Below are 13,296 nucleotides of genomic sequence, written 5' to 3' on the forward strand. Positions count from 1 at the left end.
GGCATAGCCTATCACCGAACGAAGGTGAGGGGGCGGGGCGACATTATGAGAGCGCCTATTGGATGGAAGGCGGAGCTTCAGATCCTTTGAGAATTCCCATTGGTCCGAAGATGCCTGCGTCGGGCATGGGGGCGGAAGTAGCTGGGAAGGGAATTAGGGTGTTGAATTTGGATGTTGGAGGGGTCACTGGTGGACGGTCAGTTTGCGGGGTGGCCGAGGGTGGAGATGGCGGTCCAAGAGAGCTCAGAGTGGGGACCCAGGGAAACGCATATGGGAGTCCGAGGAAGCTCAGAATATGGGGTTCTAGAAGACAGAGTCGGGGGGTTCCGGGCGTGAAAGGAGTCAGACTCAGGGTCACAGGTCCAGGGGTGCTGCAGTGAAGGGGCACTCCGAAAGAGAAATCTGAAGGGAGTCTAGAGTAGGGGCATCAGAGGAGACTGAAAATGGGTATGTCTGAGGAGTGTTAGATTGGGGGCACAAGGGTGCTCAGAATGAAGCGTCTGAAAGGGCTTGAGGAGGGAGGAGGATCTATGAAGACCTTGAACTCTGTTAGAGAGCCAGGATTGCAGTTTTTAGGCATGCATGCTGTGCTGTGCTTAGTCAGGGCATGACATTTTTTACGATGAGGTCTCAAATCAAGGTGTTTAAAGAGACTCTGGTGTGTAGCCCTGGGGGATATGTGTGGAACTCTTGGGAAAGGTGGCGGATGGAGTCAGAGGCTGTTCCTCTGTGGGAGCTTGAGACAGGAGTTTGATGGATCTCTGGTGGGTGGAGTTTGGGGGAGTATTCTGGGTGCTCATTGTGTCTGGGCAAGTGTGGGGGATGTGCACTGAGTGGCTTTTGAGATACTGAGGACTTAGGTTTTAGAAACCAAGAGAGTTTCCCTAGAGGTCTGAGCTAAGGCTGTGGCCCACGGTAAGAGCAGCAAAGCTGGATCATAGTCTGAGGGCGGCAGGCTTGGTTACTTCAGCATGTTCTCCCCTCCCCACAGGTCTGACCGGGTACCTGGAGTTGCTGTCGATGGAGGATCAGGATGCCAGGGTCCCAGCCCTGGAACCATTCAGGGTGGAGCAGGTTGTCAGGACTGGGGGTGCAGAGGGTGAAGGTGGGGACTAGAAGGCAGGAGATAAGAGTGGAGATGGATAGGGAGGCTAACTCCTGGGTTTGTGGGCTGGGACTGACCCCCTCCCTCTCCATTCTTACCCTTAGGTTCCAGCCCTATCCTCACCCCCACCTCCTCATCCCCCAAAGAGTCATTGGTCCCTTGACTTTAAGGCCCTGGCCTGCCTGGGGACATCCTGAGCTACGCTCCAGAGGAGGGGCTGCACATGGGTGCTAGCTCTAGTCTGTGGGTGGAAGGGCCACACCTTCAGGGGATCTCTCTGTCCTAGGCACCACCTGTAATCTACTACATCCCTGACTTCATCTCCAAGGAAGAGGAGGAGTATTTGCTTCGACAGGTGACCTCAACACCCTTCTGGTCTGTTCTTCTCCTTTTCCCAGATCCCGCTCCAACCCCTAGCTCTCATGTGAGAGCCCACAAGGCCACAGTGAAGATCCTGGCAGCACCCATCCCTCACCTTTCCTATTCATTTCTCAACACCTGCCGGGGCCTGGTGAAAGAGCTTTTCCCAGGAGGCTTAGGGGAAACCAGACTGATTTTTTTTTTTTTTTTTGGCGAAGTCATACATCTTGCAGTATCTCATTCCCCGACCAGGGACTGAACTCAGGCCACAGCAATAAAAGCGCTGAATCCTAACCACTAGACCACCAGGGAACTTCCCAAACTGATTCCTAGAAAGGTGGAGGTTATTATGGAGTTTAGGCTCCCTGTGCTAAGACAACCCAATCCTGCTACTATTATAGGGAAAAGGAGGTTACAACACAGGTTAAAAGAGCCCAGTTCAGGCCCTTGAGATTTGGGGAATGAAGAATTTACAGTGTTCAGATTTCTGTGCTGAAATAGTTCAGGCCTCAGAATGTTAAGAGTAAAAGCTTCCCTCCACTGATAGCTCAGCTTAGACCCAGAGCCTTGGGAACAAGGTTACCAAGCCCAGACCACCTGTGTTAGAAAGTACAGTCTGTATTCTATTATTAAGGTTTGGGGAAAGAAGAGTTTTACAAAGTTCAGAATCCATGCACTGGGATAGCCCTTTGCAGCCCCAGAGCCTTGGTTATAGAGGCTGAACCTGCCCTGTGCAGTCTCAACTACTCCTATCTTGTTTGAGTCCCAGGAATGAGTTAGTTTGAGAGCTCAGACTCTTCTACTGAGACTACCCATCCCAGCCCCATTACCATGAAGGGAATAAGGAAGATTTCTTAGGTTTATTTTTTTAAAGATGCTTTTTGATTAATTCATTAATTTTTGGCTGCTCTGGGTCTTCCTTGCTGTGCACAAGCTTTCTCTTGTTGCGGCGAGTAGGGGCTACCCTCTGTCGCGGTGCACGGGTTTCTTATTGAAGTGGCTTCTCTTGTTTTAGAGCACAGGCTGTAGGGTGTATGGGCTCAGTAGTTCTGTACACAGGTTTAGGTGCCCTGTGGCATGTGGGATCTTCAGGGATCGAACCCATTGGCAGGTGTATTCTTAACCATTGGACCACCAAGGAAGTTCAGCTTTTTATTTTTTAGTATTTATTTGGCTGTGCCGGGTCTTAACTGCGGCATTAAGGATCTTCAAACTTTGTTGCGGCATGCAGATTCTTAGTCACCGCATGTGGAGTATATGATCCCTGACCAGGGATCAAACCCAGGCTCCCTGCATTGGGAGTGTAGAGTCAGCCATTGAACCATCCAGGAAGTCTCTTCTTAGGCTTCTTTGAGACAACCCTTTCTAGACCCCTGGGGTCTTGGCAGTGGAGAATTTTCAAAGTACTCTCTTGACTGTACTGAATAACCCAGTTTAGCACCTTTTTTCCTCCAGGCAATAGGAACAAGGAGGTTCCAGAACTCAGACTGTCCTGAGATAGCCTAGGGATCAGAAAATTAGAGTGCAGACTGTTTGCTGGGCTGAAAGAGCCAGTCCAGCCCAGAGCTCTGGGTAGATTCAGACCCTGATTGTGTAGCCCTTCCTCAATTCTGGTAGACACAGGTCAGCTTTGAGGCTTGCGGTCTCCACAGGGGGAAAAGGCAAACAACAAAATCCTGGGAACACTATCCCAGAGAATGATCCCACAGACACCACCCCAGGTAAAAACCACTTTGTTGGCCTGGGTGGGAGAATCAGAGAGAGTGGTCCTTGAAAAAGGACTCACTCCCTTCCATCTCCCAGGTCTTCAATGCCCCAAAGCCAAAATGGACCCAGCTCTCCGGGAGGAAGTTACAGAACTGGGGTAAGTGTCCCTGACCGTGAGCATAGGTGACTTACTTAGGGATGTGGGCTGGGGTAGGCATGTCAGGTTTGATAGTCTCAGGACACTGAGGCCAAGGTGGGGGGTCCCTGAGGGCTCAAGGGATCCCAAGGGCCAGGAGGATTCTGAGGGGTCAGTAGAGGTCTTCAGGGGTTAGAATTTCCTGATGGGTTGTCTAGGGGGGTATCTCTAGGTTTTGGAGAAGCAGGAAAGCTTTGAAGAGTGGAGTGGGGATCTCCAAAGAGTTAGGGGTCCCTGAGGAGGTCAGAGTGCTACCAACCACTAGGATATTCCTAATGGGGGCTCCTTGGTGCCAGAGCTCCTTGGTTGGGTGCCCTCAGCACCCCATTACCCTCCCCCAGGTGGGCTCCCCCATCCCCGGGGGATGGTTCCTGAGCGACTGCCACCGTGGCTCCAGCGCTACGTGGACAAAGTGTCTGACCTCAGCCTTTTTGGGGGTCTCCCAGCCAACCACGTCCTTGTAAACCAGTATCTGCCTGGGGAGGGCATCATGGTAACCACACTCTCACCCTACCCCCCATACCTCAGACCCATCACGGGGTAGGGCATCATGTTGACCCACATCCACTCTCATTAAGCAGTTCACACAGCCCAACCAAGCATTCGCCTCCCTGTCCCCAGCTGGGGAGACCCCCTTTCACCCCCGAGGGTGGTGGTGGGGGTGTGGACTCCTGCCCTGTCCAGCCCTGGTACTCACTCCTCAGCCCCACGAGGATGGGCCACTGTACTACCCGACTGTCAGCACTATCAGTTTGGGCTCCCACACCGTGCTGGACCTCTACGAGCCTCGGCGGGCAGAGGACGACAACCCAACAGAGCAGGTGGGCCCTGAGATGCTGCCCCAGCCACTTGTGGGCACTCCGACCTCCCATATCCTCCAAGAGACCCCGGTTCCACCCACCTTGAGGTAGCCCTAATAGCCATCTATCTGCAGGGTGCCCTAGAAATCATGATCTTTACAGATGTCCTGGCCCCACATATTTAGAGTGAGTGCTCCATTACCACAGGCAGGGCTCCCCAGTTCTCTAACAGACACTGATATCCTGATACCCCCACACCATCCCCTCAGGGGTGTCTCTGACATCCTCCCAGACACCCTGACTCTCAGTGGCCACTGCATAGGCACCCCAATACTGACCTCCTCTCTCCCACTCCAATAATGTGATCTGTCACGCAGGACACCTCCAGATTCTCTTGGCACCTCAACCCAGGACTCGCTGCTCAAGCCCCCTTCCTTCTGTGATGGTTGCTCATGACAATTTCCCTGACCTCTTTCTTTGATGCATGTCTGATGCCCCAGTGTTCACAGAAACTACCCTGGATACCCTGATCACAGCTGCTCCTTAGGGTTCCCCCTTAAAAAAAAACAACAACTTTTATTTATCTGGCCATACCACCCAGCATGTAAGACCTTAGTTCTCTGGCTAGGAATGGAAACTTCATCTCCTGCAATGGAACCACAGAGTGTTAACCACTGGACCGCCAGGGCAGCCCCGGGGCTCCCTTTGTCAATCCTACATGCTCCTGTCCGCCCCGCCTGCTGGTGTCCTCAAAGCATCCTGAGATACCCCACATCCGCCCAGACCACACCTGCTCCTCTCTCGCTCCCTTCTTGGCTTCAGCCAAGTCCTCGGCCCAGTTTCACCCAGTTTACTGGGACCACTGATCCCTCATTCCCAGACACTTGCAGATTCCTTAGACACCTAGACGCCCCCATCTGCAGCCTAGTGCCTCAGTTCAGTTCAGTTCAGTTCAGTCGCTCAGTCGTGTCCGACTCTCCGCGACCCCATGAATCACAGCACGCCAGGCCTCCCTGTCCATCACCAACTCCCGGAGTACACTCAAACTCATGTCCACAGAGTCGGTGATGCCATCCAGCCATCTCATTCTCCGTCGTCCCCTTCTCCTCCCGCCCCCAACCTTTCCCAGCATCAGAGTCTTTTCCAGTGAGTCAACTCGTCGCATGAGGTGGCCAAAGTATTGCAGTTTCAGCTTTAGCATCAGTCCCTCCAATGAACATCCAGGATTGATCTCCTTTAGAATGGACTGGTTGGATCTCCTTGCAGTATAAGGGACTCTCAAGAGTCTTCTCCAACACCACCCCTAAAGACTGCTGACCACTCCCCCTTCCGTCTCCCCGCGCCCCTCCCCTCCAGGCCCTGGCCCTGTCGCCCTTGGGATTTTCATTCCAAAGCCTTGATTCTTAGGAGCACACTCGTCCCTGAGTCTTTGCCCCTGGAACTCTCTGACCCTCACCCCCTGAACCCCCAAACCTGCTGAACTCTCGTCTGCCCCCGCCACCGACCTCTGGGGACCCGCTAACCTTCAACCCTCCCCGCAGCCCCGGCCCCCGCCCCGGCCGGCCACCTCTCTGCTGCTTGAACCACGCAGCCTGCTCGTGCTCCGTGGCACCGCCTACACGCGCCTCCTCCACGGCATCGCGGCAGCCAGCGTAGACGCGCTCGAGGCAGCCTCCCTGCCGCCCAACGCCGCCGCCTGCCCCTCGGCGCAGCCGGGAGCCCGCCTGGTGCGCGGCACCCGCGTCTCGCTGACCATCCGCCGAGTCCCCCGCGTGCTGCGCGCTGGCCTCCTGCTCGGCAAGTGAGCCAGGACCCAGGACCCGCTGGGATTCCCGAGTTCGCTCCCGCTCTGGACTGCTACCGCCCTGTGCCCTTGGATCTCTGGGGGAAGAGGCGGCGCCCCTGGTTATTTTCCCGTACCTGTGTGGAAACCACAGGAAAAGGACCCGTTCCAAATAAACCAACGACAAAAAGTCTTACTCTGGTTTTGGACATTTGGAGGTGGGGGTGGGCAGATATTTGGGTTCCCGAGGGCTGTTGCGTCTGCGACTTTGGATGAATGGTGTGGGCTCCCAGGGGGTCTTCCCAGGTGGCTCTGTGATAAAGAGTCCGCCTGCTAAAGCGGAAGACACAGGTTCAATCCCTGAGTGGGGAAGATCCCCTAAAGTAGGAAATGGCAACCCACCCCAGTATTCTTGCCTGGGAAATCCCATGGACAGAGGATCCTGGTGGGCCACAGTCCATGGGGTTGGCAAAGCCTCCCACACGACTGAATATGCGTGCACACGCAGACGTGGGTTCCCAGGGTGAGAGGTCTGGGTCTCAGGGTGGCTCAGAAGTTGGGGCTCTTGAGGGGTCAGGGTCATATCTGGAAACCCCTTAGTTGGGTGGGGTGAGCTTGAGAGTCAGCTACTGGTATACTAGGGAGGAAGGAGTTAAGTGGAGGTAGGATCACCTGAGCTGGGCATCAAATTACCTGGGTCCAGTTTCCACCTGGAAGGAGGTGGAGCTTAACCTGCCCCTGGGCTTTTGGCTGCCTCAGGCTTGGGTGAGTCCTGCTGAGGAAGTCTTCGAGGAGACTGGGGCCAGGAAAAGGGCTCCTGCTGGGGGTCACAGACTCTCTGTCCCCAGGCTCCCAAATATGGCCCGGCCCCCACCTCTGGGCCCTAGATCCCCTTCAGAGCCCTTCAGTCACCCCCCGGGAGCCCCTAGGGAACTGGATGCTACTGGAGACACGATCTGCATTGCATCAGGAGAGGAGAGCATCAGGTAGGGGCTGGGGCTTTAGAAACTGGGGTCCAAAATGGTGGGGGCATTAGCAGGGGCCCTTGAAGGGTGGGAGGTATTGTGGCTAAGACCCCCTGAGGACATGGGAGAGGCTAAGACCCCCTGGGGACATGGGAGAGGCTAAGACCCCCTGGGGACATGGGCGAGGTAACCCGGGACAGGGGTGGGGTAGAGTGAATAATGGGCACCTCGATGTCCCTGGTGGCTCAGAGGGTAAAGCGTCTGCCTGTAATGCAGGAGACCTGGGTTCGATCCCTGGGTTGGGAAGGTCCCCTGGAGAAGGAAATGGCAACCTACTCCAGTATCCTTGCCTGGAAAATCCTATGGACAGAGGAGCCTGGGAGGCTACAGTCCATGGGGTTGCAGAGGCGGACACGACTGAACGACTTCACTTTCACTTTCACTTAGACTTACCCAGGGCCTGTCACTGTCCGCCACCTCCCAGGTCAGAACAGGCCCAGAAGCTGAGGCAGGGCTCCTTGGACGCTCCAGAGCACTTCCGGAGTGGGTTGAGGGGCCTGGAGCCTGTTGCTGGCCTCCCCAGGTTGCCGGCGCCCGCTTCTCTTGAGGAGTCAGCTGGATCCAAACACCTAGAGGTGAGCTGAGGTGACCTGGGCCCCTGGGCCAGCCCCCACCTCCTGTCTCCCAGAATCTGGCCTCCACACTGGGGGATGAGGCAATGATTCGGGAAAAGTGTTGGCCAACTGTGTGGGCTGCGATGCTCTAGACAATGATTCTTGACCTGTCTACTACTTCATATTTTATCAATCCAGAGAGAATTATATGTTAATATTTTATTTATTTATTTATGGCTGTGCTGGGTCTTCATTGCTGCTTGGGGGCTTTCTTTAGTTGCGGAGAGTTGTTATTATTGTTCAGTTGCTCCAATGTGTCTGACTCTTCGTAGTGGTGCTGGTTTCTAGATGCGGTGCATGGGCTCAGTAGTTGGGGCACGGTGCAGGCTTAGTTGCTATACAGCATGTAGAGTCTTTGGACCAGGGATCGAACTCGTGTCCCCTGCATTGGCAGGTGGGTTCCTAACCACTGGACCACCAGGCAAGTCTAAGAATTATCTCGTCATTGGCCCTGGTGTAGCCCCATTTCCTGTGGGAGTAATTCGGTTCCATTACCCCTCCCTCTTCAAGACCCCCAGGCCCTATATGGACAAGTTTCTAGGAGCCTTGAAAACCTCGAGAATTTGAACTAGAGGTTCTTGGGCCTGACTCCACTGGGAAGTTTCTCTAGGTGGGAGCGGCCTTGGGGCACACCCACAGATGGACTCAGCTGCAGAGAAGCATCCAGAAGGCAGGAGTCTGGGTGCAATGGGAGTGGGAACAAGGTCCGGGTTGGCTTACTGGCCCTGACTCAGCCCTGTGTTCCCCAGCACCCCATCTCTGGCCGGGAGGTATTGGAGGCTGAGCAGGACAGTCTGCATCTTTGTCTTCTGGGGCTGGGCCTCTGGCTGCAGGACTTGGAGCGAGGCCTGGGGCCCTGCGTGTCAGCCCAGAGCAGGATGGTTCAGCTGCAGGTGGGTAAGGGCCTCAGGATTGGGGCCAGCTTCCCTTGGAAGTGGATCTGTTCCATGTTCCCCATGTCTGGATGGGAAGAGGGTGGGGTTGGAACTCCAGTCCTAGGTCTCTGGTGTTCTGGTGCCCCTGTGTTGTGTGTGTCTGTGTGCAGGCAGCGGGGTAGTGTGGTATGGTGTGTGTTGATGATGTCCAACCATGTGTATCGTGTGTGTGTGTGTGTGTGTGTAGGCAGCAGGGTGGGGTGTGTTGATGATGTCCAACCATGTGTACCCAGGCACTACAGGCAGACCTACGTGGGGCAGCTGAGCGTTTAGATGCACTGCTGGCATTCGGTGAGGGGCTGGCACAGCGCAGTGAGCCTCAGGCCCGGGCAGCCCTGGAGCAGGTCCTGAGGGCCTTCAGAGCCCACCAAGACAGCATCTTCCGGCAGTTGTGGCAGCTGCAGGCCCAGCTGGTCAGCACCAGCCTGGTATGGCCCACCCTGGCGGTCCCTGGCGCGGGTGCCAGTCTCAACCTTCATGACCTCTGTCCTCTAAGCAGGTGTTGGAGGAGGCCAGCATACTGGAACAGGACTTGGAGTTCGAGGGGGACTCAGATGGGCCGGGCCCTGGTGGGGTCTGGGGGCCCTGGGCACCCAGTAGCCTCCCCATGCCAGCAGAGTTGGAATGGGACCCGGCGGGGGACGTTGGGGACCTTGAGCCCTTAGGGCGAAGGACAGCTCGGATGCCTGGGGCTCCGTGTGAGCTGTGTGGCCACAGGGGCCCCCAGAGCAGAGGACAAAGCCTGGAGGTGAGAGCAGGTGGGGTGACCTCCTCCCCCAAGCACCCATGGGACCCTCAATGTGTCTCCGAGCAGGGTCCTTGCCTTTTAAGGCCTTCAAACCTCTGGCTCTGGCTCTCCCAGTGTCTCTTTCTCTTTTGGTGTCTCAGTGTTCTCCTTCTGGGTCTTTCTGTCGTATCTTTCCCTCATTTCCTCTCACTCTCCCCCTCACTCACCCCACCACAACCACACTACCCTCCTGGCTCTTCAGACATTTCAAATACACACCCATCTCCAAACCCCCAGACGCATGCCCAGCTCACTTCCTCCTTCACTCCAGTCTCTCCTCAAATATCACCGCTTCAGAGAGACCTGCCCTGGCCTCAGAACATTATCACTCCTTATCCTCTTACTTGGGCTTCCCTGGTGGTTCAGCTGGTAAAGAATCCGCCTGCAATGCAGGAGACCCCGATTCGATTCCTGGTTCAGGAAGATCCCCTGGAGAAGTATTCTAGTATTCTGGCCTGGAGAATTCCATAGACTTTGTAGTCCATGGGGTCACAAAGAGTCGGACACGACTGAGTGAAAAGTTAGCACCTAACAGTACTTACCGCATCTTGACATTATATATTTATTAAATTACAGACTCTCTCTCTCCTGCTAGAATATAAACTCCATGTATGCCAGCATTTTGCCTGCTTCTGTGCCCACTGTGTCCTCAACTCCTAGAACAGTACCCGGAGTGTAACAGACACTCATTAAATATTTGTTGAGTGAATGAATAGTCTGTCTTCTCAGGGTTTTTGTTGTTGTTTTGGGGCTCTGGCCCTCTTCATCTCTCCCTGAGATCTCTCTCTTCCCCCAGAATCTCATCTATATGACACCATGCTGCCATCGTGGCCCTTCCTCAACTTTGTGTCTGTCACTGACCCTCCAAGGACCCCACACCTCTCTCCCCCCACAGGACATGCTCATGTCGGGCCTCAGCCACCGGAAACACATAGCAGGTCACCGAAGACAACCCCTGCTCCGGAAGTCTCGAGTGAGTTGGTCCTCAGCCGGGTGTATCACTCAGGAATCTCGATAGCAAGTGACAGCAACCCAACCCTGACTGAATTACACAAAAAAAGGGGATGTTGGGTTGTTGTTTTTTTCCCCCCACTTAACTGAAAAGTCCAGGTGCTGTTGAATTTCAGACTTCAAATACTGCCAGGGCGCAGTCCCTCCATCTTGGGCTCTACTTCACGGTGCATTTCTTCTCAGCAACATGGCTGCCCCAGCAGCTACACATTCACTTCCCACTGGCTCACTCACCCCAGGAGAGAATGCTCCGGACTTACAGGCAGCAAAAGTTCTAGGTCGGACTCCCGCTTCGCCACCAATCACGGTAGCCAAGCTGACAGAGGGCTCTGATTGGCCAGATCTGGTCACATGCCTAGTCATGGCGGTAGAATTGTGAATTCAGAAAAGTGGGGAGTTATGGTACCTTCCTCTCCAAGTTGAACCACCGTTACCAGGAAAAGGGGGACTGCATGCAGGGAAGGCACAGACAGACCTCCACTACACTTTGAGCTATTCCAAGTCCCCATGGGGGCTTGAGGAGGGAAGGGGTGCTAGGAAAGGAGGAGAAATAAGCCCAGTTCTGCCTTTCTATGGTAGTAAGGTAAAGAGCACATTAAATGTCACTTCCATCCATTCTGCTACTGGTGGTGCTCTACGTTTAGGACAGGATGAGGCAAGCATCTTCCAGTCTCCAAGATGTGATGCTGGAGGCGGACCCTGGGTAAGACGTCTGGGAGAGGAGTCCGGGGGTTTGGGGGACAGGGCTCATGGTGGCACCCACTGGTACATTTAACACTGTATTTCCCTTCACAGCGTGCCCACTCCTGCATCCAGGCGACCTCTGACGTTCTTCCACCTCCTCCTCCTCTTCCTTTTCCTGGTGGGTATCACATTGTTCCTGCCCACTTCAGGGGGCTCCTGCTGCTCTCCTGCCCAACTAATCAGGACACCTTACCTGGAGCTCAGCTATGTCAATGGTCCTCCTCCAATGTGAGAATTCAGTCTAGACATATGTAATAAATAGTCACTGTTAAAGGGTACGTCTTAGTCTGTTTGGGCTTCTATAACCAAGTAACATAGACTGAGTGGCTTAGAAACAATAGAAGTTGATTTCTCACGGTTCTGGGTGCTGAAAAGTCCAAGATCAAGGTGCTGATAGATTCAGTGTCTAATGAGGATCCACTTCCTGGTTCATCGATAGCCATCTTCTTCCTGTGTCCTCACATCAAAGAGGGGCAAGGGAACTCTCTGAGGTCTCTTTTTTTTTTTTTTTTTGGCCACGTGGCATGTGGGAACTTAGCTCCCTGGCCAGGGGTCAAACTCACACCCACTGCATTGGAAGCATGGAGTCAACCACTGGACCCTAGGAAGTCCCTCTTTGGGGTCTCTTAGAAGGGCACTAATCCCTTTCATGAGGCCTCCACCCTTATGACTTGATCAGCTCCCAAAGGCCCCACACCTTCTAATACCATCACACTGAGGGTTATGAGTGTTGAGGGGACACAAACCTTCATTCTATAGCAGGATGTGTGAGGATACTGGATGCTTGAATATTGACAATCCTTGATATGACCCTGGTACATCTAGACAACCCCTCCACAGAGCCCTTTGCCTTGAGCACAGAAAATAGAATTGAATCAGCGCATCTTGGGTTGGGTTCCTTCAGACCATCAGACAAAGATTCAAGCACAGGTAGTTTTTTGTTTTTTAAAACATGGTGTGTGTATATGTATATATATATTAATGTATTTTTATTTAATTATTATTTATTTGTCTGTGCTGGGTCTTAGTTGCAGCATAAGGGATCTTTAGTTGTGTCATTCGAACTCTTAGTTGTGGCATGTGGGATCTAGTTCCCTGACCAGGGATCAAACCTGGGCCCCCTGCATTGGGAGAGAGGAATCTTAGCTACTAGAACACAGGGAAGTCCCTCAAGCACAGGTAGTTTTTTTTGGGGGGGTGACCCTAGGCAAATTGATAGGGGAGTGGGAAGTTAACCAGGGAAGGGAGTCAATGAGCTGGTTGCTTCTCTGGGCATTGGCGTGCCATCCCCCTAGGGACCTCTGGGAGTTTGTGGGACACACAAGAGGTGAAGGACTTGTGGCATATATGTACCAGCTCTCATCTCTCATTGATTGAGGATTAATCCTGGAGATGTTAAGTCCCCAGAACTTCCAGCCTCTCCTGCCTGTAAAGACCCTCAGGCAAAGAGGTACAGGTGCTTGTCACAGGCTACTAGAGGGGTGCAGGTGTACAGGAGGGGTAGAGGGATGCTGGTGGGTTGCTGACAGCACTTGATCCTGACCTGCATTCATTCAGGTGCTCTGTTCAAACACTCTACATGGTGGGTTCCCAGGCTAGCCATCACTGACTGGACTGTGAAAGCCCCTTCTCCCAGGTCACCAAGCTGAACTGCCAGGGCTCAGTCCTGGAGTCCAGTCCCCAGCCTCAAGGGTCTAAGCTTATCCTCTCCCAGAGATTAAAGTATCAGGACAAGAGGTGGAGCAGAACCAGACTCAAGAACAGAGGCAGGAGCCCCATGCTAGTCTCCTGGATGTGCACTTAAGACAGACACTTCCTTTAATTCTCACAACCACCCAATGAAGTGTCCCTGCTTAACAGAAATGGGAAACTGAGGCTCTAGAGGGGAAGCCACTAGCCTGAGACCACACATGGAGCAAGTGAGTGAAACCTAGTCTCCACTGATTTAAGGCTAGGACAATGAGCACACTATGCAGGGTGCCCAGGTTCCACCCCTGGTTAGGGAACTAGATCCCACATGCCAAAACTAAGAGTTTGAATGCTGCAACTAAAGATCTCACATGCTGCAACACAGACTGAAGTGCCCATGTGCTGAAACTAAGAGTTCGAATGCCACAACTTAAAAAAATGAAAAGAGCCCGCATGATGCAACTAAAGATCCTGCATGCCACAACTAAGACCCGAAGCAGCCAAATGAATAAATATTTAAAGCAAACAAAACAACAGTAA

At 53.6% G+C, this 13,296-nt stretch overlaps 2 protein-coding genes across 10 annotated transcripts; both read left to right on the forward strand.

Annotated features, from left to right (window-relative positions):
- The first annotated feature begins 122 nt into the window (after window positions 1-122).
- ALKBH6 (alkB homolog 6, nucleotide demethylase) lies at window positions 123-6,138 on the forward strand. 6 transcript variants are annotated; one of them, XM_055410957.2, is made up of 7 exons: window positions 124-196; window positions 992-1,074; window positions 1,392-1,460; window positions 3,269-3,329; window positions 3,710-3,861; window positions 4,073-4,189; window positions 5,710-6,138. In XM_055410957.2, exons 1-7 carry the CDS (start codon window positions 172-174, stop codon window positions 5,971-5,973), a joined length of 771 nt encoding a protein of 256 aa, XP_055266932.1. In that variant the 5' UTR covers window positions 124-171; the 3' UTR covers window positions 5,974-6,138. The 6 variants fall into 6 exon arrangements, with proteins under 6 accessions (XP_055266934.1, XP_055266932.1, XP_088686877.1 ...); XM_088830751.1 differs by having other exon boundaries at window positions 157-196; window positions 1,434-1,460; XM_088830752.1 differs by lacking the exon at window positions 124-196 and adding an exon at window positions 219-447 and having other exon boundaries at window positions 1,434-1,460.
- A 564-nt stretch (window positions 6,139-6,702) lies between these two features.
- Window positions 6,703-11,335, forward strand: SYNE4 (spectrin repeat containing nuclear envelope family member 4). 4 transcript variants are annotated; one of them, XM_055410893.2, is made up of 8 exons: window positions 6,703-6,937; window positions 7,401-7,551; window positions 8,340-8,483; window positions 8,759-8,953; window positions 9,025-9,273; window positions 10,109-10,285; window positions 10,968-11,026; window positions 11,119-11,335. In XM_055410893.2, the coding sequence occupies exons 1-8, from the start codon at window positions 6,810-6,812 to the stop codon at window positions 11,297-11,299; spliced, it is 1,284 nt and encodes a 427-aa protein (XP_055266868.2). In that variant the 5' UTR covers window positions 6,703-6,809; the 3' UTR covers window positions 11,300-11,335. The 4 variants fall into 4 exon arrangements, with proteins under 4 accessions (XP_055266868.2, XP_055266871.1, XP_055266869.2 ...); XM_055410896.1 differs by having other exon boundaries at window positions 10,208-10,285; XM_055410894.2 differs by having other exon boundaries at window positions 8,759-8,938.
- The last annotated feature ends 1,961 nt before the right edge of the window (window positions 11,336-13,296 follow it).

This window comes from Moschus berezovskii, chromosome 22 (assembly GCF_049115385.1).
Source record: "Moschus berezovskii isolate FMDL1 chromosome 22, NW_MosBer_1.0, whole genome shotgun sequence".
Lineage (NCBI taxonomy): Eukaryota > Metazoa > Chordata > Mammalia > Artiodactyla > Moschidae > Moschus > Moschus berezovskii.

What these genes read in the sequence shown, in the direction of transcription:
- SYNE4 (XM_055410893.2), top strand. Translation starts at nt 6,810, where the DNA reads ATGGCCCGGCCCCCACCTCTGGGCCCTAGATCCCCTTCAGAGCCCTTC. An exon ending in TCAGGAGAGGAGAGCATCAG is followed by an intron (nt 6,938 to 7,400) that starts GTAGGGGCTGGG and finishes GCCACCTCCCAG; the next exon opens with GTCAGAACAGGCCCAGAAGC. An exon ending in GCAGGATGGTTCAGCTGCAG is followed by an intron (nt 8,484 to 8,758) that starts GTGGGTAAGGGC and finishes ATGTGTACCCAG; the next exon opens with GCACTACAGGCAGACCTACG.
- ALKBH6 (XM_055410957.2), top strand. Translation starts at nt 172, where the DNA reads ATGTTGGAGGGGTCACTGGTGGACG. An exon ending in AACCATTCAGGGTGGAGCAG is followed by an intron (nt 1,075 to 1,391) that starts GTTGTCAGGACT and finishes TCTCTGTCCTAG; the next exon opens with GCACCACCTGTAATCTACTA. An exon ending in AGGAGTATTTGCTTCGACAG is followed by an intron (nt 1,461 to 3,268) that starts GTGACCTCAACA and finishes TCCATCTCCCAG; the next exon opens with GTCTTCAATGCCCCAAAGCC.